Here is a 24,659-nt window from a genome sequence, read left to right as displayed (position 1 = left end):
CTAGCAGGAAAAAAAATTTGAGCACACCCTTGATGGAAAATCAATTAGTTAATGATTTAATGCACCATTTCCCTAGAGAAGTACAATATGCCTGGAGGATGAGGAAAGGGGAATCGATAATAGAAGCCACTGAATTCTTAAGAGATTTGGATGACGATGATAAACAGGATCACTATGTGGAAGATAAAGTTATAATCAAGCCCTACCAGGAGTGAAACGAGCCATGTTTGCGACAGAGAAGCCAAAACTTGGAAATAAGAAACCGAAGGTAATTGCTAATCTTGAAATAAACGAAGAAGAAGAGCAGGAGAGGTGTGAAGATAGTGGTAAGAATTTAAACTAATGTTAGCTAGTCCAGATGCTCCGGGATTAGCTTATAAACATAGGGGCAACTATTTTAGGTTTGCACTACGGCAGATGTTGTCATCGGGATGGGTGCCAGGAGTAGGGTTAGGAAAAAATGAAAATGGGAAATTATACCCTGTAGTAGCAACAGGCGTGAGGACGAAATTGGATAAATCAGGATTTGGCTTTACCCCCACGGACGTGGAGGATCAGATACCAACCAACTTTGAGGGGCTTTCGAGCTTGTCTCTTAACTTAGCAGGTAGGCCGGTAGTAGTAGAACCCATGCAGAAGTTTGTCACAGCGTCGTTATTTGATGAAGAGGTTTCTTTTGAGGAAATAGGGCATAAAATCAAAGCTGAAATTTGGGTAGAGATTTTAGGGAATAAAACACGTTGTCTAATAGATACGGGGAGTGAAGTTAGTTGTATTTCTGAGGAATTATTTGAATGGTTACAGTCGAAAAGAGATGTACAATTACCTTCATTGCCGGTAAAGCCTATACAAATAAGAGGGGCGGTAGGGCAAAAGAGCTTAAAAATACAGCAATTATGTTCCATAGAAATAACAATCCAAGAGGTAAGTTTCGATACGGGACTGTTAGTTGTTCCTAGGTTGACTGTACCGGTAATTTTAGGGTTCGACTGGCTGTTGTCATATAAAGCTGTTATTACATTACAAGATCCTAGATCACTAGTTTTGGAAATGAGGGGGGGAAGAATTACCGTGCCCTTCATTGAGGAAGACCAAAGAATTGCAGACATTAGGTCATTACAGTTGGAAAACGATGGTGAGGCTAGCCGCGAAGTATGCGAGGTAGATTTTCTAGACAGAATTAAAGCGGGTATAGAATTGACCGTTGACATGAGGAAATCGTTGAAGCAAATTTTAGAGGCCCATAGGATAGTGTTCACCAAGCGAATCGGTAGGGCAAATTGTTATACTCATCACATTAGTATGCATGAGCATGTCCCGAGAATTAATCGGTCTTATCCCATCCCTTATGCATACCGATCCAAGGTAGAAGAGAAACTGCAGGAAATGGTAGATATGGGTATTATTTCGAGAGGTTCAACACCGTATAGTAGTCCACTCACGTTTACTTCCAAAACTGATGGGACTATTCGAATATTATTAGATGCCAGGGAAATTAACAAATATATGGTAGCGGAATCAGAGGCTCCTCCAATGCAGATAGATATTCTAAATGCATTTCACGGGGTTAAGTACATAACTATTATAGATTTGAATAATGCTTATTTTCAAATCCCAATTTCAGAAACAAGTAGACAGTATACAGGTTTCACTGTTAATGGGAAGTCGTATATGTATAATGTATTGCCACAGGGACTGAAAACGTCAGTTGGAAGTTTTAGCCGGGCTATGGATGTAATACTAGGTCCGAGTGTTAGAAGTTTCTGTGTAAATTATTTAGATGATCTAGCTATACTAACCGACGGTCAGTGGGAGGATCATTTGGAACAAATAGATCTGGTACTAGAACGGTTGGAAAGAGCGGGATTAACATGTAATTTAGAAAAGTGTAAATTTGCATGTCAGGAAGTTAAGATGTTAGGTCACATTGTATCTACCGAGGGAATTCGAACGGACCCAGCTAAGGTCGAGTCAATTCAAAAGTTCCCTACCCCGAAAAAGGTGAAACATGTTAGGGCATTCTTAGGATTATGTAATTATTATCGGAGGTTTATTCCAAATTATAGTAGTCTAATAGTTCCCCTGACGAAGTTATTGAAGAAAGGGCAAAGTTGGTATTGGGATGAGGAGTTAGATAAGGCGTTTTGGAATTTGAAACAAGAATTTTCGACTACCATCCTTTTGTCTCATCCAGACGTGAGTAAACCTTACTATTTACAGACTGATAGTTCAGGAGTAGGTATTGCGGGAGTATTGTATCAGTACGATGAAAAAGGAGAAATACGAATTTTAAGCTTTTGTAGTAGATCATTAAGGGGTTCGGAATTAAGATGGACTGTTACTGAGCAAGAGTTTTGGGCCATAATTTATGGAATAAAGAAATTTGAGACATACTTGCGGGGAGCCGAGTTAATTATTAGGACAGATCACAAGGCGTTAGTGTTTGTTAAGAACATTAGGTTATACAACAGTCGGATCACTAGGTGGATATTATATTTAGAACAATTTAACTATACTGTAGAACATGTCAAGGGGACGGAGAACATAGGGGTAGACATTTTATCTAGATTTCCGAGTGATGGGGAGATACAGGAGGGGAAGTTGTGGTATCCGAGTATAATGTACATGGGAGTGCAAGAAAATAAAGAATTGCAGGATAAATTAGGGGAAATGGCCCAACTGCAAGATAGGGATAATGTGATAAGGGGCATAAAAAATAGGTTGTCGAATCCAGGACTAGAGGGAGTAAATGATCGGTTAGCGCGGATAGCAAGCCGTTGTATCATAGAGAATGGAATTCTTTATTTCAATAGGCTGGATAGTCCAAACAGAGTATTGTATTTACCAGAATATTGACTTCGAATTATTAAGGAATGAGATTAATTCGAATAATTTTCGACGCAGGCAACAAAAGTATATGGAAAAAGATAAGAAGATTGATAAAGTCGTAAATGATTATTTGGCAAGTGAGATCACAATAACGGAATGTATGCAAATACTATCTTTTTTTAAATATCAGTTGCGATTTGGTTGTTGTGCTCAATTACACGATGCCAGTAAAATCGTGCCAGTTGTACATATAACATGTGAGCGCTCGACCGATCACTTTTAATTTATTAGCCCCGCGGCCCTGTAATGTAATACTTCTGGTAAGATTTAACGGGCTTTGTGTAAATCAGCACTTTTATTGATAGGTACTGTACTGATCCCATACTTCGTGTATTAAACTTTGTGAATTTATTTTTAATCAAGAGTAACCTCTTCGGGAACTCTTTAAAAGTTTTAAAACGGTTAGTGGAAAATGTCAGAGAGAAAAGAGGGGGATTGGGTGCCAAGCTACACTACCAATAAAATATGGCATGTGGCTTGGCTCTCCCAGCTTTTTTATCATCTTTCTACAGCACTATCTCGTCGGTGGCATTTTAAACGTTACCGTGAATAAAGGTGTCTGAACTAGGGGTGGGGCGGGGGGGGGGCGTATGACAGGTGACCAGCAAAGAGAAAAATAACACGTCTGACAATGAGGGCTATCGCGTATGAATTCGCCACTAGAGGCGCTAGTGTAGCCTGAGGTCTCCGCAATGTCAAATCTCATAGTTTTTGGGTGAGCTACGCGGGTTTATTTATAATTAGAATAATTTTGTGAATATTTTGCAATATCTGAAATTAATTATGGCAAATATGCGTTCCGGGGCAATGAATGTCTGTGTTTTGAGACAGTTTTGTCTTTCGGAAACCTTTGTCCTCCCTTTTATTTCGAACAAAACGGGGACTATGCAACACTGTGGCATGCTCGATATTTTTATAGTACGGTTTTAAGGTGTATTAAATATGAGTTTAATCTAAACTTTGTTTTCACGCCCGTAATAACACTTTGAAAGCCATACCTAAAAACCTCACGCAACAGTGCGCCATCTAGTGAGACAAAAAACGATAGCCCTCATTGCGCGACCGCTATATGCATAATATAAATAAGCATTTTTTTGATGTGGCATGTCAGTTTTCCTCACGAATAAATTTTAATAAACGATAAGATTTAATTTATTTGCAACACAGAGATTCAACAATCATGAATTTTCGCCAGGTAAAGTAAGGTTCGTTTTTAATCGTACCTACATTGTGGGCCCGCGTGGGAATTACGGCCCAAGTCCTCTCATTCTGGGAAGAGGCCAGTGCCTTGCAGTGAGACGTATACATTAAGACCGAGACGATAATGATGACTATTCGTAATTGTTATAAAAAAAAAACGAACAAATGAGTAAACAAAATCGAATTCTAAAGGGTCTACTACTACTATAAAGTAGATATTAGTATTAGAACAAATTGGTATTACACTAGTAACTTCATCATTTCTGCAACTGCATGACACCACTGGCACCATCTCTTAGCATAAAGGAAAATGAGAACGCTCGCACAATTTTCATAAAACGCGTTGCCTCATGCAGCCACCACCAGCACCAGTATCAGTAAACAATACTAGATGGCGTGGAATGCTATTAGCAAACATTGCCATCTAGCTTTATTTTTGCGAAACATTAACTTCCTCCAACCCCTTCCTGTGTACCTGTTCGGCACTAAACTAAAAGTACTGTGCTATCCCCAATGCTTTGTGTAATAAACTTTGTGAATTTATTTCGATCATGAGCAACCTTTTTGGTAACGAATTTAAAACGGTTTGTAGAAAAGTCAAAAAAAAAGAAAAAGATTTGAAAAAGAGGGTCTTCTGTGAAGTGCCAGGGTCGGTGGTCAAGGAAAACCGAAAAGAAAAGAAAATTAAAATGAATTTGTTTACAAAACTAGGAAAAGGTCTAGAAAACCATATATTAGCATAAAGCCAATAACAGAAAATGGTTTACGGTCATTACACTTAATAACTTATAACTTGATAACTTTAACCCTGGATGGCAACGTCGACGGGTCCCGGCAACCCTGTTTGGCAGGCGACCGGGCTCCCGCACGCTGTCAAAAACCTTGAGTGCAAGCGACCGGCTCCCGGTCGTTGGCGGTTGACGTATTCACAACAAATATACTGGTTTACCTATATCTCTCTTGTGTTATTCTTGCTGAAGTTCATAATAACAAGGATGCATTTATTAACGGGAACACTACGGAAGAGATTTCAATTCTTATCGTTTACTCAAGTTTCACTTGTGGCGCTGCCGTGCGCTGGTATTTTGAACCTCGTATATACTATTATTTTATATTGTAAAGACTATAAAAGGCTTGTTTCGTAAATAAATTAATATTTGTACGAAATAAATCAGTGTTCCTACAGGAATTTTTATTTTGTAATATAGTTATTTAATACATGACTGAAGAAATAATTGTTATCAGATATTTATAATGAATAATAAAATTTCACAGAATTGAAGGTCATTCATTTTATTTAATTAGATATGCCATTTTATGCTAAACTATACTGAAGGCTTATCTATAAAATAAAGTAGTTTTTTATTGGTGGTATATTTTAATGAAATTCGCGAATTCGGCTGAAATTAATCGTTAGGTTCACTGCAGTCAAGAAAGATTTTTTCAAATGGCCGCGCCGCTTGACTGTAAATTTTAAATATGGCGCTGCCATTCCACAGGCTATCTTGGAGGCAAGAAGGCTAGACCTGACAACCGTCTTATACAAGAGGGGCCTCTAGACAAACGGTTATGTTTGATGGAATATGAGCTACTTTAGTTGTAGCAAGTGTGGTACCGAACTTTATTGTGAACTATGTGTGTTTGTGTTGAATCAGTGCACTGGAAGTGTAGTGTGTTATTTAATTGTGATGATCTTGTTTGTAATTCTGACGTGAGTTCTTTACAATTATTTTTGCTGCCTAATATTATAAGTTTCAGAGGGCTGAGTGGCTACTGGATAGTAAGTTGACATATGCTGTCATCGTGACGGAACGAGGTTGGACTGTAAGGTGACTGCGAGGATATTCAGACTTGGATTATTGCTACGAAGTTTAAGTTTTAATTAAATTAACTTTTATAAGTTTATTGAAATATTTCAGTTACGGAAATAAGTGAGAATATGTCAGTGACTTGTTTAGGAACCTTCAGGAAGATCATAAATAATACTTTTAGTTTCCCCTTTAATAATAATTAAATTACCAAAAGCATATTATTATAAGAATAAAATGTGCGTCGACTATAATTAATGTTTAACGCATGCCGATGAGAACGAATAGCGAAGATTGGTGTCTGCGTGCAGCCAAGAATACGGGGAATGCCGATTCCTGGTTCGAGTATTGCTGACGCCTTTCCAAGGTGGTTTTAGCTAAGTCCCTTACTTATTTGAGTAAATAGTTGTAGGGTAAATGAGTACAGAAGGGAGAAGTGGATGTGAGATTGGAATATTTCTATCAGGCCTTCGTTAAGATCGCATAATTCGCGAATAGAGATTAAGACTATGTTACATTTAAGCTGTTAGGCTGTTTATGACATATTTGTTCATTGACATTTAATGTCACTAACCTAAAATTTTGAGAGCTTTTACTTTCAAAACAACCATCTGTCAGGAGTATACAATGTTTTTATACATTTAATTATCCGAATTCCAATTCTTTTAAAAAAAATTGAATTCGAATCCATAGTTTAAATAAATCCAACTCATAAACGTGCACATTCACTTCTGTTCGATATCGTTGGACGATACGTTATAGTGCGAAGATATAGAAACTATTGAAGAAATACAATGAATAACCATTAACAATTTATTTATTAATCTAAACATTGAATCAGTGCTTGTACCAGAGTATACCTACGACTTTTAGAGGCTTACTTGACTTAGGAACTTTACAGAACAATGGCCTCACTAAAAATGCTCGAATATGCGGATAAACTACCTACATTTCATAAGGTGAGAGATTCTCCGTATAAGGCCCGACAAAAATCCGCCCAAAAGTCACAGTTTGTCAATTTTGAAGATATTGTAATACTTGAAAACATAGCTAAAGATTTCGTTTGTGTTCAGAATTTCGTTTGTGGCGAATGTTTGAGTAAATACTGGATTACAGGCTTGAAGTGAAGACTGTTTTTAGACGGGACCTTCAAAACTGTACCTAAACCGTTTATTAACTTATACACAATACCTACATGTGGGCATCGGTTCTGATGAAAAACATACAAAAGTCGTTTTTGTGTAAGTATTATGCATTGCTGCCTGTCAATCGGCAATGCACATATGAGAGGTTGTTAAAGGCAGTGGAACAAACAACTTGTACTTTAAACAAAAACTGACTCAATTTACGATCTATAATGAATTAAGTTCTAAAAACAAAACTTGTTTTGTGTGGGACGAAGACGATGGAAGTATAATGGAAAGGTGTTTTCATAAAAAAAATATAAAAAAAATTGCACCGACTACAAAAAACCATGAAAATAATTTTCTACCAGTTTCAGTACGAGCCAGCAGGAGTGATTGAAGCCCAATACCCCAGTCACCTTACACCTTCGCTCTAATTGTAAGTAAAATCAACATTAATTAAAATAAGCAATTTTGTAAATACTCGTAGGTACATTCTACAATAATCCACCAAAATTTATCACCGCGACAGTAACATTATATAAAAAATAATCTTTAATTTTGTTGTCTAATAGATACTGGGAGTGAGGTTTGCTGTATTTCGGAGGAATTATTTGAATCTTTACAGTCGACAGGAAATGTAAAATTACCTTCATTACCGGTACAGATAAGAGGGGCGGTAGGACAAAAGAGCTTAAAAATACAACAATTATGCTCTGTAGAAGTATTGATTCAAGACGCTACATTCGATACTGGACTGTTGGTTGTCCCTAGGTTGGCCGTACCGGTAATCCTCGGATTCGATTGGTTATTGTCATATAAAGCTATTATTAAATTAAAAGACCCTAAATCATTAGTTTTGGAAATGGGGGGGGGGGAGGGAGGATTATTGTGCCTTTCATTGATGAAGATCAAGGAATTGTAGGTGTTAGATCATTACAGATGGGAAAGCTAATCCCGAAGTATGCGAGGTGTTGGGTTCTGCGTGGACTGTAGTATAGGTGGAAAAAAACTCTGGTTCTTGATTAATTAGCAGCTATATTGTAGAAATCAAATAAAGACAAATAATTACGCGACGATTGCCGGTGGGTGACCGGAGCCGAGAGAGAAGAGGAAGTAGAGGGGGAAAAACCACAGATTGTACAACTTATAGCTAATTAAATATTATGCTTTTGTTGGTGTTGCCAACATGCTGCGGCCTCACAAAGGAAAAACTTAATTATTGATAACTGAAACCAAAACGAACATGCTGCAGTTCACAAAAGAATTTAAAACTTATCTGTTAAGACTTAATTATTGTTAATTAAAGCCTAATCAAGCTACTGTGGTCTCGCAAAGAAAACTAAACATACATTTATTAAATTTAAACTCTTATTCCCCCTTTTCCAGGTTTAGTGCATAATAATATATTAAATCACATAAATGCATGAAAATATTCGACCTGGCTAGCCTTAAAATAGAGTACATAATAAATATTATTGGTTTTAAATAAAACAGCCATAGTTAACCAATATAAAATTATGGTTCATTTTGTAGTAGCGTAGCTAAGTTGACGGGCCTAGAAAAGGGTCCTACTAATAAGTTTTTGAAAATATTATTAGTAAATAAAAAATGAACCTACTCTTCTATAGGTAAAATATAAATCTTATTCATAGCACGGACGTGAGTCCTTCCATTGGAAGTCTTTACTTCTACAGCTCGTACATGACCGTCGTGGCCCGGGAAAACCTTGACAATCCTTGCCATGGGCCAGTACATAGTGGGGACGTTGTCCTCCCTTAAAATAACAAGAGTGCCTACTTTTACATTAGGAGAGACGTCTAACCACTTAGGTCTATTCTGTAAGACATTAAGATAATGCTTATGCCATGTTTTCCAGAAAGACTGTTTGATTTGTGTAATTAATTGCCAAAATTTGAGTCTGTTTTTTGGAATTTCGACGAGGTCGTTTTCCGGATACATGGTTAAAGCATTTCCTATGAGAAAATGGCCAGGAGTTAGGTAGCTATAATCATTTACATCAGATGTTGAAACTGGTACTAAAGGCCTGGAATTTAAAACGCATTCATTTGGATGTAATTCTTGGGGTTGAGTTAAATAATCCAGCATCATAGATCTGCCGTATGACATGTTGGTCCCACAAGCTGACCAAAGATCTTATCAACATAGACTCAGGAATGATCGGACAGACAATGGGGGGGTGTGTCCAGTTTTGCACACTCAATTAACAAAACTACAACTAAATACAGTTCCCTTAGTATGTCTTAGCAAGGGAAGCAAAAATAAGAATGTGATGTTTCAGGCTCCCCTTGTTACGACATTAACTGTGTTAGGTGAGGGTTTACTCACAGGATATATCAACCCACCAGAGAGCGGATTATTTCACCTACATGTTCAGGATTCTTCCTCAATCTTAGATCTTCATGAAGAAGCTCCTGATTATCCACCTATCACAAATCGAATATTCCTTTATAGCAACAAGGAGACGCCCTTCTTGTTTTTCCCTAAAGAGAAGATATTGGATTATATCAAGCGATCACTGAAATTTGAGCCCACCTCTCGAGATGAGCTACGAACTAATACCTTCCTAGAGGATAGGTATCATACCCTTTTAGCCTACAATTGTGTAGAGATATTAGACCCGTGGGCTTGGACATCAAATCAGGAGAGTAGGCGAGTCTCCAATGGGGTTACTATTAACTGGGCATTACATTGTGACCACACAAAATCAATTAGAATCATATCATTCTTGATAGTAGGACTCTTTATTACAATAGAAAAAGATCTAACACTTAAGAAACATTTAGAGCGTGTGATTAATATTGTTCACTCGTCCCCATTAGAGTCATGGGAAAATCAGTCTAATCTATGTTTCTGTCATAGATTCCCCCATCAACCTCTTCAAGAACTGAGGCTCATGAGTGTACAGAATACTGAATGTACCACAGATAGGACTGTAGCAGGACTTTTGAAATATATGGTGAAAGGAGTATTACAGCAGATGAGAGTGGAACCCAGTATACTTCTGCAATCTACAACTTGTCTCATTGCACCACCAGCAGTTCCAACACCTCTACATCCTTATCGTATCTTGGAACTCTTCAGATTGGCATTATCTGAAGATATCGTTCATCACACCCGGATGAGACCTCTGAGGAAAGAGAATTTGCTAGTCACAGTTTCTCAAAAAACTGGTCTGACAGCTCATACATTTACAACTCCATGAAGAAAACTTATAACATCTGGAATAAGTGCTGAATCATTGGACCATCTGTGCAAAATTATCCCTGATAATGATACTGAATTACGGTTGGACAACCCTTATGTTGAGTATGTCCCTTTAGATGCCTCGACTCCACCCACCAAATGTACCTCTGTTTCAAAGAACAAAGTGATACGAAAGAAAACAACCATCATCCCAAACAATGAGAGGGATCAAATAACACCCAATATGAGGAGAAGGGATTATTCACTTCTATATTATAGACCTGCTCCTTTACCAACATCAGGAGCCTACAAGTTGATAGATTGTTTATCTCTGCTCAGCCATGAATCTTTACGGAAGACAGCCGCATTTGCGGATGGTACAGGAGGATTTACCAGAGCATTAGCTGTACAACCTGATATGCAATCTGTTTTATTTAATACTGTTGTAAAACCTGAAAAATATGTGGCTCAGATGGATCCAATACAGAATATTCCCGATATCTCAGACTTACCTCCTAATTACCAATCCAAAGTGAAGGGTCTTGAGCTAGTCAACAACTACCCATCTGATATTACCACTCCGGGATATGCTGAATTTATATCATCACGGTTCCCAGGTCCCTATGATCTGATTACTGGTGATGCAGAGAGTGTAGGGTTTTATCAAGACAGAGAGGTTATTAAACTGTTCAAAGCATATAGAGATCTCTCTATCTCACTTAGGGCAGAGAGAGGAATATTTAAATCCCATTCAAAGACTTATGATGTGTATCAAGTATTGGTATCATTACTCCTTACTTATTATAGCAATGTCACCCCTATTCGCTCGGATTTTTCATTACGATCTAACACTGAGTTTTACTTATTAGGTACTGTACTAACCTCTTGTGTCCGTTGATTCGATGCTGGCAGCATAGTTCCATTTTTGAATAATAATATGGAACGGACGCAAGGGTGTTAAACAGAAGACTAGTATCCGAGCTGCCAACGTAGCATGTTGATTGGAAATACACATGAAAATATCCTAAAGAAGTGTTTTTAATTGCTTAATAACTTAACAGGAAATATTAGGATAGTGGACCGTCCGTCCACTACAAATTGGTGGAGGTTTGGGTGTCTGCAAAGGAGAGAGAGATCCGTCCTCTTGCGCGCAAAGCGAGGAAATATAATAAGAAGAAAACTGTAGGCCATAAGAAGCCTTGAGTAAGTAAGGATCGACGAGGAAAAGAAAAGGTAAAGTTTGCATTTAATATTATATATAGTGGGTCTCATCATGGCGGACAAAGCTACGTTCGATGGCGCAGGCGACGTGTTAGATTTCATTTTGCAATTTGAAGCTGTAGCAGCAATACGCGGCTGGTCGGCAGATCAAAAAAAAATTGCCATCGCGGCATATTTAACAGGATCCGCAGCATCCTGGTATAAAGCGAAATTCTCCACTTTCACTAGTTATGAAGATTTACTGAGCAAGATAAAAAATGAATTTGAGGTGGCAGTAGATTATACTCAATTATTTTATCTACGAAAACAAAGCCAGTCCGAGAATTTGATCCAATACTTTTATAATTTGGATTTATTGGCGGAGAAGGCCAATATAACAGACGAAGCAAGATTCGTCAAGCAGTACTTATGCTCGGTCCAAGGTGAATATAAAATGTTATTGGCATCGAGAATTTATAATACAAAAGATGATTTAAAAAAAGTGCTGCGACAGATAACAGATCTATCTAGAGAAAATGTGTATGAAGAAATAAATCTGCCAATATATGGACAGGGTGAACCTGTAATCATCCCTGAGCCGAGGGATATTCTTCAAAATGTCCCACATATGCCAAGAATTACGTATTATTCACCTAATGTTATAAGTACGCCACATTCAATGCCGAGAACGCCGTTCACAGCACGTGCAACGCCGGTGGTAACGCCAGTTCATCCGCCGTATAATCTTAGACCGAGGCCATTCAATAGGCAGCCTCCGTCAGATGGTCCAGTATCATCATCATCAGCAAGTCCACCACCAGGTGTTACGGCATCGAATGTATCAACACGTCGACGAGACTATGATGCGCCTAACGTGAATGTAGTATTTCAAGAGCCAGATTGTGAATTTCAGCAAGGGGAGGAAAATGAAGACGTTCCTCAAATTAATACGATATTTTCTAATGACAAGAGTAATAATCTAAACTAATTTGTGCCTATATAGCTCAACGGCCAGCCATGCAAAGCGCTGATCGACACGGGGGCTTTTGTGTCATTGATTTCGGTATCACTTGCAGAGAAGATTAATTTGAGATACGAGTGTGCGCTTGGTGAGCCTTTGCGTACAGCCGGGGGCTCCCGGATCCGCCCTTTAGGAGTTGCAAATGCATATCTTTTAATAGATAATTACTACTGTAGAATCAAGTTGTTTATCATTGAGGACAGTTCAAGTTTTTGTATTTTGGGTCAAGACCATTTATCTGAAAATAATGCAACAATTAATTACAATAGTCATGCTTTGACTTTGAAAATATATATCGTGTCAATTTTATTCATAAATTGATTGACACACATGACACAATCTCATTTTGTGCGAATAAAGTTTCAAAGCAAGAGGTTGAACGTGAGAAAGTGAATTTGATCGCAGAATGCAAAGTCCGATCAAATGAAACGTTGTTAGGGTTCTGTGTCTTAAATTTGCCTGATTCAGGTTCGAGCAAAGGTGTGTCGTCGGAGTCCAGGTCGGTTGAAGCCGATGGACAATTGGAACGAATGGTTGACGAAAAGAAGGATTTGGACTCGAAGCCTGAGAGTGGACGAGAGGTTGGAAATTTGCAGACTGGGCTGACAGGGTCGGCAAAGGAGCGAGAGGCGCCTTCGGAAGGTTGTGGAAGTGAAAAAATATGGCAACAGCAGGACGTGTATGGGCCTGATAGATTTTGTAAGAGAGGTAAGAAAAAGTTGCGTCAATTTTTAAATAATCCCAATGATAAAATTTTTCCACAGCAAAGAACCCTAAATGAACGAATTACGAAATTTAATAACGTTCATATAAGAGTGACACAGAAAGCATACGACTGCCCAGAGACTAGCGAACTTTGTGGTCGATCAGCTAACTTTTTAAAAGTCTGTGCGAAAAGTTCTGTGTCATATGTCAAAAAAAAATTGACACTTTAGACAATTGTCATTTGTATTGTAAACAAAGATTTGATAGTTAGATTTTCAATTAAATTGTATAATATTTTCAATTAGTAGGTAATGATTAGTGAATTTTATATTGTGTTTGTTGTAATTTGTATTTACTTAAATGTTTAGGGTTATGTTTGTTTCGATCGATCTTATTGGTCCATTACCTACCGCGTATTATGGTTATCGGTATATATTTTCAATGGTAGATGTATTTTCTAAATTCGTGTGGCTTGTGCTGTTAAAGAAATACGATGCTGGTATCATTTGTCGTGCTTTGGAGTCGGAAGTTTTCTTATGTTACGGGAAGCCGTTACAGGTGCTGTGTGATAATGCTACAGTTTTTAAGAGCGCAGAGTTCGAGAGGTTCTTGGCGTCGTATGGAATACCACCGCCCTGTTTTACCCCGTACTATTCCCCTCAAGCCTCGGTGATTGAAAAATTTAACCAGTCTAGTGATAACGGCTCTGAGTATTTTAGTTAGTGCTGATCGTCGTTGTTGGGCGAGAGAGCTGCCTAAAGTTGCTCTATATCTCAATTCATGTATTAACCTGGCGACGTCTTATTCGCCAAACTTTTTAATGTACGGACGTGAGATTGATTTTTCTCGTAACGTTATTGTCCAGACAGAGGATCATGATTTGATTCGCAGCCGGGAGACGCGTGCATCTAGTTTCCCTCCGTGACGTTTATTCTAGGGTTGAAGACGCTTTGGCTCTCGTGTTTCAGCGTAACGACGCTCGGTATAATTTAGGTAGGACGTCCTTTCGGTTTAATCTCGGCGATTTAGTTTGGCGAAGGAATTTTACTCGTTCCAGTGCTGACGAACGAAGAGGTGGGAAATTCGCTCCTCGTTTCATTAACTATAGAGTTACCAGGTTGATTTCTCCGCAAGGATTACGAACTTACAGATTTGAAGTCGCAGTGTGTCGGTAACTATCACATCAAAGACATTTTGAAATAATTTGGGTTTTCCGGTTTTTATGGATTTGTAATGGTTGTTTTTACATTTATTTTTCCAAATCCTAAAGTCGTGTGTTTTCTTTCGTTTCGTTATTTCGGCCTAGCTTCACTTTTCTGTTAGTTAATACGATTTTCCAAATCCTAATGTCGTGTGTTTCCTTTCGTTTCGTTATTTCGGCCTAGCTTCGCTTTTTTGTTGGTATATGCGGTTAGTGATTTATTTGCAGACCGTACTAAATTTTGTAGGTGTGTTCGTCCGTTTTCATCGTATCTCCTGAACTTTTTCTCAGGTTTTTTTTTTGCTAATAATTGTTGTCGTTTGTCGTTGGTTCGTTCGGCTATTCTGTATCGCATAAACGTTGTTTTTTCACTGGTTAGCATTTGAAGTCGTATTTCTTTGTCATTCAGCTATTCTGTGTGGTTGCCCATACATTGTGTTTTAGATAATTGAGCTGTATTGTCGTCGTCGTGGGATTATACTTTGGGTATTCCATTTGTGGTAAGGTATAATGTTAGTTGTTAGGTCTTAGGTTTAAGGTTTGTTACCTAACTTTCGTTGTGGCAATTGGATTTGACCAAGTAACCCAAGTGTGTTGACAACTTATGTGGTCAATCATTTCACACTCAACCACCGTTCGGAAAGTGACGCATTTCGAATGGGCGATTGAGTACGAAACGTCTTAGTGTTTATTTCCCGGACTTGACTATTCGTTTCGACTATTTAGTTCGATTTTTTTTCTGCTGAACGACCGGCTTGTGTCGGTGTTTCAATTTTGAGTTTGCTCGGCAAGTAGCGCACAGCATTTGTTTCTTTTGGATTAGGTGTTTATCCCTCGATGTACAGTTTCAAATAATTTCTGGGGAGTTAATGTAGTTTTTTTCACTTTACGTTGTGTTACATTAGGGTTGCCAACGATTAGGGGCTTATCGGCAAGGGTCGTCCTAATCAGTGGTTTACTTCACATTTTGTGAGTTATTGCAAGGCTTGTAGGTGGGAAAAGAATTAATTACTCTCTAAGACGATCCTACCAAGCAAGATGCTCAGGAGCTGTAATTTCATTTAATACCGGAAATTTGCTGTCAACTGTTCATAAAAAAATATACGGAAACAGCCCCAACAAGTCGATTAAACAGCACAAAAAAGCAGCAAATAATAAAAGGCGTAAGGCAAAACACGAGAAAATAAAAAAAATCGTACCCTAATACCAAGAACGATAAATTTGGATTATGGAGAAGTGGTAGACAAACCAGATTTAGACGAACAGACTTTAAAAAAAGCTAAAACGACTTTTGTTCAAAATTTAAAAAAAAACGATAAAGAAAGAAGGGTCATCGAAAAGCGAACCATACTACATTGTGAATCGGGGGAATGGTTAGAGCTGAGGCGAAATATGTTAACAGCTTCTAATTTCGGCAAAATTGTCAAAAGAAAACAGAGCAATTCTTGCAAGAACATTGTTAAAAATTTGCTGTATAAACCCAATATTTATCATGTCCAATCCATATGCCATCGAAAAAAAATTGAAAAGATTGCACTTGAGCAACTATCTGTCATAAAAAATATTAAAATTGAAAATTGCGGCTTATTCATCGATGAAAACTATCCTTAGGTGCTACGCCCGATGGTATTTCTAGTGATATGCTTATAGAAATTAAATGTCCCATAGCGCCTTTTAAAATTGGTATTGAAGAGGCAATTGAAAAGAAAAAGATGCATTTTTATAAAAAAAAAACAAAAATGACGAAGTAATTGTTAACCAAAAATCGGATTGGTATTTTCAAATTCAAGGACAATTGCATATCTGCAAAAAAAGATATTGTTTGTTGGGAATATAGTATGGTGACAATAAAATAAAAACAGAAATTATAGAAAGAGATGACAAATTTTGGGCAGACTTAATGGAACAAAAATTACTCAAATTCTATTACGATTGTCTTCTTCCAGAGCTTGTCGATCCAAGGTATATTAGGAATAAGCCTATTCGTGATCCGGAATACGTAATTACAGGATATAATAAGGAAAATTCTGTGCCAAATATCGGAAACGTTTTAGAAGAAGCAGAAGCTACTAGTACTACTATTTCCTCTGATAATATTTTTCCTAAGGTTTTCGGTATTGGTGAAGTTGCTAACCTTGACAATTTAAATTATGTTATGCCATTTTCCGAAATTAACGGCAATAAATGTTTGTGTTGTCTGTTAATAATGTATCTGTAAATAATATTTTTTAAACTGTAAATAAGTGAGATCTAAAATATAAATATGTAAATTTGTAAATAACTGTATAAACCGTAAAAAGTAAAATTTAAATATTAAAAAAGATAAATATAAAAAATAACCTGTAAAAAACAGTATGTTTGTATTATTTATTTTTTGCTCTGCAGTAACTACCTACATTGACGGCCCTGACATTTCTTGTCTAATGGGTCTCAATCTATTTAGGGGTCATCCATAAAGTACGTCCAGTAAGTCACCCATTAAGATGGGGGGGGGGGGGTCAAAACTAGTGTGACGTACTTTATGGATGGCCCCTTATGGTCAGGTGGACAATATATGGTGGCAGGGGAAATCTATAAACTTAATTTTTAATACAAGCTTTTTTGCCGACTATGTTTTTTGTTGATTGTACTTGTACTGTCATCAACCCCACGTAAGTATCTATGCCAAATTTCACGACCACTAGAAGTAGGTCAAAATTCACTTGGAATATTTTACACGAATATTCATACAAATATACATTAAAACTTTGTTAAAATAGGCCCATAAGATAAAATACTCCGCAAAAAACGAACGAATACATGTTTTCTTTCTTTCTTTCATAATAGTAGAAGGTAATGCACCTTCTACTATTTTGCCAAAAAAAGTAACGAAATTGTAATGGCAACTCTAAGAAGACGTCTCTGTTCTAGCGCGTTTTCTAGGCACTGTCACTACTGTCAGTGTAACGCACGGTCGACTGCGCCTCGCAAGCCGCGTAAAAAGTAGAGGGGTGTGAGCGGGTTGCGGGGTACAAATGCTCTGTTTTCGATTAATTGTTTAGCGATGCGTCACCTTAATCCGATATTATGGACATCACTATCGTAAATATTTAATGCATTATTTTTATAACTAATATTCGATTACGTTCATATTTAAACCGAACCTTATTCAACTTATACCTTTTACTTCTACTGAATTACCAAACTTACGCTTTAGAAACATTTAATCCGATAAAATAATTACAATCACTCACACTCCTAAGCATCACTTGTAATTAGTATCACTTTAAGATATTCGTTTTAAACACAATGCAGACGGCTCTTCTAAATAAACCGGAACTCCTGTACGAGCTCAAGCTCCGCGCCGTCCAATTTCCTTCTTCCGCCACAGCTGATGACTTACGCCAACTTCTAAATCCACTTTTAGAACAGCCATGCTGCATCGAAACGAGCCCTTATACTCTGGAACAGGACATGGAAGAGATCACCAAATGCCTCACCATGGTTTCATCTCGTCTTCTCCTATCATCAACCACCAACATTCACAACGATCGTATCGCGACATATTTAGAACATTTATAAAAATAATAATAATAATTTAAATATATTTCAACAGAATCCAAACCCTTGGGTAGGACTCATCTCGTAGAACACCACATCGATACCGGTGATCATCCACCCATCAGACAGCGATGCTATAGACTTTCACCGGAAAAACAAAAGGCCCTTTGTCATGAAGTCGACGAAATGCTAAAACTAAACGTCATCGAACCCTGTGAGAGTCCATGTTAGAATCCAGTCATTATCACCCCCAAGAAGGACCAAAAGTGGCGTTTTTGCATCAATAGCAGAAAATTAAATTAAATTACCCGCAAAGATGCTTATAAACTTCCCTTTATCTCAGATATCCTTGATAAGTTAAAAAATGCTTAATATCTCTCCTCCATTGATATTGCCAAAGCTTTTTTGAAATTCCTTTACGCCCGTCAGATAGACCCAAGACTGCTTTTCACGTGCCAGGCCGTGGAATGTTCATATTCCGCGTAATGCCATTTGGTCTTTCAAATGCACCTGCTACACAGCAACGTTTCATGTATACATTATTTCCATCAGAAACCTAGATAATTCAGTATTCATTTATTTAGACGACATAATTAATATAATTATCGTCAGTAATACATTTGAAGAACAAAGAGCATTACTAAATAAGGTCCAACAGAAGCTAGCGCAAGCATATAACAGTAAAATTCACTAAATTCTCATTCTTCAAAAAATAACTCAAATATTTAGGTTACATAGTCAATGAGTCAGGCAGGACTCCAAACCGATTTAAGTAAAGTCCGAGTGATTCTCGATATACCCGCCCCCACCAATCCTCGTGAAGTTAAGAGATTCTTAGGCACAGCAAGCTGATATATAGACGATTTATTCCTGATTTCAGCACTAAGGTTGCGCCTCTTACCAAACTAACTTCTACTTCCAAAAAGGCCCTGCCTTTCAAATGGACCTTTAAAAATGACAATTCCTTCAGAATCATTAAAGAAGCCCTAGTCTCCTATTCTCACTTGTCCAGATTATACAAAACCCTTCGCAGTCCACTGTGATGCTTCCAGCTTCGGAATTGGCTCAATGCTCACTCAAAAAGTTGACGGAATAGAAAAAACCATAGCCTATATGAGTAAATCCCTCACAGGTCCCCTGAAAAATTACTCTATCACGGAAAGAGAAATGTTAAGGGTCATCTTATCCTTAGAACATTGGCGTTGCTACCTGGACAACGGCCTCAAATTCATTATTTATACCGACCACTCTGCTCTCCAAAAGTTTTTACATCTAGATAATACTACTGGACGTTTAGCTCGCTGGAGTATTCGCCTTTCAACCTTCAACTTCGAAATAAAACATAAACGTGGCAAATACCACTTGGCTCCAGATGCTTTATCACGCTCAGTTGCTATAAGTATCATACACTATAATAGTTCAGATACAAATGACGATTGGTATAACAATATTTATTCTAAATGTAGCATTAACCCTAACACTACCCCTATTACATCATCAATAATAATAAATTATATAGATACGCACAAAGTACGTCATTACTCCATTCTGAATATAATTGGAAAGAAGTAGTTCCACTTGAATATAGAACACCAATCATCGCCGAAAATCACTCTACCCCCACCTGTGCACACTTTGGAATATTTAAAACACTTTTCTCAAAAATGTCCGTAAAAGTTGACATTATTCTTTACATTTCAGAAGGTGAAGTGCATAGTTTATGGTCAGCGAAAAATTAAAAAGTTAAAAAGATTGCAGGCGCGCTAGCTCGACAATAATGAATTAGCGCGCCTGCAATCAGTCACATTTATTTTTAAAGTTAAAAAGGCCATGGAAATGTTGGCACAAGTCGTATACAGCCAAGTCTAATGGCGGGTATCAGATATTTTGTTGGAACTCCGGACTTTTTCTATTGGGTCTGAAATAGCTTGTGATGTTTTCGGTGGAAAAATACACCTGCAGTTTATTTTTAATGAAAAAAAGCGGGAAAGCATAAGAAAAATATTGGAATAAAATTAAATTTTATAATAGTTAGGTATATTTTGAGAAAAAGTTTATTCTATTTCAGAATTATTCACCATTTTTGAGAAAAGCTTTATATTAGTCTCGGCTGGAATAGCAATTGCTGGCTTCGTATTAGTTAAACGGACTCACAAGCTCGTCCGTTTAATACTCATACTTAGCCAGCAATTGCCTACTTCCAGGCCACGACAATAATCTACTATTGTACATCTTATTATCCTGTGTCCTGTTATTTTCATGTGTTTTTATGAACAATAACGAGTTTTACAATACAATACAAATTAATAGGTTTGCAGTATTCTACGACCTGAGCCAATAAAATTTCCCAATTTTCAGAGCCAGCCATAATTATCGGTGGGTAAGGTTGGTTCAATCAAATAATTAATTTTGTAGGTACAGCACTAAATTTCAGTGAGTCATCAGTGAGTGACTTCAGTGAGGAAAAAATGATCATGTCAATTTGACAAATATAACGTATTTTCGTCTTCCAATTAATTCTATAAAAATAAACATATTTAGATAATTATTTAATGATACAATGATTGTTAAAAACAATGGTGGGTTCATTGACATGTGAATATGATCGGGATTGGCGTTCAAATGTAAGTAGCTACGGAGTAATCGTGAAAAATTGCTTTGTTTACACGATTGTTGAATTCTATTTTATAAACACAAATTAACTTAACTATCGTATTTAGAAACATTAATTTATGGTTTATTTTATTTTTTATTTTGCTGCTCTGGCTGGACAGCCGGTTTTTCCTGTGCCTTTAGTGAACCTGCGCGCGCATCAAAAGTGCAGCGCTCGAAAAAAAAAACTTACGCGTTATTTTCCGTAAATATTTGGTAAAAGCAAAATATTGATTCAATACCCCTGCCAGAAATACTTATCGAGGCATGAAACGCGAGTGATAGCCTGTTGCCGCCAAAATCCAGAGAAAAATACCTGGCGGCTTATACGAAACATTCAATCTGTGGAAAAACAGCAAAAACGCCAAGTCATTATTCGAAGAACGTATTTTTATTTAAGCCTGCTTTAATGAACTGGAAAATAAATACAAGCCCAGCTCGTTATGGTGTGTATGTCGCAGTCGGATCGTATAATCCGCTGTATTACTTTACGGCTAGCCGTTTTGAAATGCGGCGGTTCAACGATTAGTAATTTTAAGTGAAAAAATAATTATACTTAAATGTAAAAATGGATGCTCAATAGTTTTGGCGAAGGCTGTAAATCTAGGGCTGGAAATAAAATGCATGTGTGTTTGTGTTACAGCCCTGCTTGTTTATGGTTATGGGTTTTTTATTTGAATGTAAGTACCTACAACAATGGACAATTTTTTAATTAAATCAAGAAAACGACCCCACAACGTCATTGATACTTTACTAGTGACAGCACTAGTACACATTCAACAAATGAAGAGCCCATCTTGCAGCACACTAGGAATGCTCCCAATCCCAGTGATCCTGGTCCCAGTGACCCTGGTCGCTGGATCTTGTAATCCAGGATTTTGTCATCCATGACCCAGTAATCCAGGGCCTAGTAATCCGGAACCCAGTCATCCCGGTCCCAGCAATGTGGAGGATTCACATTCTGATGGCAATGTCCATTATTGTCCATGTCGCCCCACCGCCACCAAAAAAAAAAAAAGTCGAATTTTGTGACTCATGGTTCAAAGACGCAAAATTAAGCTCCTGGTTGACAAAAAACAATAACACTAAGGAGTGTGTGGCATAACTCTGACACTGCATAAGCCGGCATTAATAAGTCATGCCGAGTCTAAGCATCATGTTAAGTTGATGTAACAAATAAGTGAAAATAAAAAAAATCGAAGAAGCATGGCATGAAAAAAATAGACAACTAAGGAAAAGGTGAGACGCGCAGAATTAAAACTTTCAAGTTTTTTGGCAGCTTTCTTTTTCTTTAATGGACAGTTTAACACCGCTATTATCTGTCATTTTTCCTGACTCCACTATAGCCAAAGAATTAAAGCTCGGTAGAACAAAAACGACAGCTATAGTTAAACAGTGCTGGCACCAGAGTTTGAAAATAAAATCAATGACCAACTAAAAGGTCAAACAGACTTATATTCACTTATAATGGATGAAACTACCGACTGCAGCGTCCAAAAGCAATGCGCATTTTCTGTCACTTATCTAGACAAAAACACCAGCACTGTCAAAACCGCTTTTCTTGAAATGAAACAGGCAAAATCCGGCAAGGCCGAGGATTTATTCATTTGTTTAAAACAAATGTTAGAGGATTGAAGTATTCCTATAGCCAATTTAATTGGGTATTCCTCAGATACCACCAATTCTATGTTTGGTGAGATTAACTCGATGTTCACGCGGCTTAAAGAACAAAATTCCTCGATCGTTTGTGGGAAGTGCAGCTGCCACTTTATTCATTTAGCAGCATCAAAGGTCCGCCTAAAGCTACCTAAATCTGTCGAGGATATTATAAGAAACGTTGGAGCTTATTTTAGTCGAAAATACAAACTGAAATACAGATGCACAGAAAAACCAGAAAAATAAGACCAGCGCTGGGAATAGAACCCAGGTCCTCGGCATTCCGTGCCGCGTGCTATACCGCTACACCACCGCTGGACAATGGTACGTACAGACACGAATTATTCCTATGCATCATATATCTCAGCCTGTTTGTTTCTTATTTAGTCACTTACGCAGCGACACTAGCGACATCTATGCTGTAGACCTCATCGAGAAACTTTCAGCACTCCATTGGAACTTTTGGAACTAACCGCTCACCCGGACAAGAGATATCGTTACTAAACAATCAAATTAAGATCGAAAATTCGTGTTTGTACCGTTGTCCAGCGGTGGTGTAGCGGTGCACGCGGTATAAAAACAATATGCATATAAACAAATTTCCGAATTTCTCAAATCATATTATTCAATTAGCATAATTGTCTTATGCATATTAAACCAATTTTTATACAAACATCGAGGATAATGATCGAAAAGTATAAAACACCTGGCAAAAATCTAACAGCAAAGATCATTTGTGAAGCTACGCTCCACTTCGCTCCCGCCTTAGCCTTCTGAACCTAACCTATCCGAGTCGCTTTTGCTCCGAACCGTCGTGCTCGCTCGCTTCGCTCGCTCGCACAAATGAGAGAGAGAGAGAGAAACAGTTATTTACACATATTCGACACATAAAAATACATTAGATGGAGTGAACAAAAAAACCAATCTTATTTCAGTCGTAGTGCCGCTAGAATAAAAAAGCTGCAAGAGATGCAGGAGTTCTTTAAACTAGGGATCCATAAAATATTAACAGTAGCTACCACAAGACGGCTGTCTGTAAAGCAATGTGTGGACAGAGTTTGAGAACAATAATGATGTTCTTATAAACTATTTTAGGATGGAGACATTCGATGACCCTTCGCGAATCAATGACGACATAATTAACTCCCTGAACAACAAAGTTTTCCAAAATATACTTGGAATTTATTTCGTATGTTTTGGGCCTGCTTACAGATTTTAACGTACTGTTCCAATCAGAGTCCTCTCTATTGTACAAACTGAAGCCATCCGTTGACCACCTTGTTCAAACAATCACTATCAACTACATGCAGCTAAATGAATGTAAAAATAAAACAAAGGAAAACATAGAATATAGTAACTCTCGTCACTTTTTACCCTTAAAAGATGTTTACTTGGGAATTGCTGCTGAGGAATCCTTGACAGAAATGAGACAGAAAACAAACGGTCCTCCGGAATTGGAAATTAACAACTTTTTGAAGAAATCTTGTTTAGCTTTTTATATTGAACTTATCAAACAGATTACAATCAAAATCGACTTCAGAGACCCGATTTTTGATATAGTGGCTATAGTAGATCAAATATACGCTCAAAAAATGAATATGCAAAGCCTAAAGACAAGTGCTAAACCGATTTCCAATGCTTAAAGGAAATAATTAATATGCAAGAACTGGAACAAAAATGGAGGGAGCACTGACTGCTTGACCAAGCCGAACGTGACTTATCCACACAAGATATTGAAGAGTATTGGAAAAGTGTTTCGCCAGCAGAACCTTGGCGGGACACCAAAAGTTTTCAAATTTGAAAACTATTATTGCCCTTATTCTAATTTTGCCCTTTTCCAATGCATCTGTAGAAAGGGTATTCAGTTCCCTAAAAATAATTAAAACTGATGATCGGAATAAACTTAATTCAGACCAGTTGCTGCCTTAATGAAAACATCTCAAGGAATTAAGTAAGTAAAAAAATATATAAATTGAAAATACAAACTGAAATATAGATGCACAGAAAAACTAGAAAATTAAGATCAGCACTGGGAATCCAACCCAGGTCCTCGGCATTCCGTACCGCGTGCTATAGCGCTACACCACTGCTGGTCAACGGTACAGACACGAATTTCCCCTATGCACCACATATCTCAGCTTGTTTGTTTCTTATTTAGCCACTTAAGCAGAGACGCTATCTGCTTAAGTGGCTATTATAGGTTTTTTTTTTGGTGCATCCCAATTGTTATTTCCTGTTTTCTGTTGTGTAATAAACTCCTTCCATGTAATATAATGGGAAAAACCGTCTGACATCGGTAAAAAAAAAAACTTATTTCAACACTGAACTAAAACAGTAACTTTGCTCACCCGCAACCTTTAATCTATTGTTCATAATAATAAATAATAGTAATTAAGGTAATTCCTGATTCAATAAATTATTTATTTTAACACTTTCAAATTGCTGAACCCACATCC

At 37.4% G+C, this 24,659-nt stretch overlaps 1 protein-coding gene across 1 annotated transcript in view; it reads right to left on the bottom strand.

The window, feature by feature from the left end:
* Positions 1 to 17,745: 17,745 nt before the first annotated feature.
* The window catches only part of LOC141436141 (glutamate receptor 1-like), a 129,451-nt gene continuing 122,537 nt past the window's right edge, over positions 17,746 to 24,659 (bottom strand). Inside the window, exon 16 of the mRNA XM_074099034.1 lies at positions 17,746 to 17,796. Coding sequence (XP_073955135.1) covers positions 17,790 to 17,796 — 7 coding nt within the window. The 3' untranslated portion in view covers positions 17,746 to 17,789. The remainder of the gene's footprint in view (positions 17,797 to 24,659) is intronic.

The sequence above is a fragment of the Choristoneura fumiferana genome, chromosome Z (genome assembly GCF_025370935.1).
Source record: "Choristoneura fumiferana chromosome Z, NRCan_CFum_1, whole genome shotgun sequence".
In the NCBI taxonomy this organism is placed as follows: Eukaryota; Metazoa; Arthropoda; class Insecta; order Lepidoptera; family Tortricidae; genus Choristoneura; species Choristoneura fumiferana.
The sequence above is the reverse complement of the archived record's forward strand: the minus strand, read 5'-3'. Positions and strand labels throughout refer to the sequence as shown.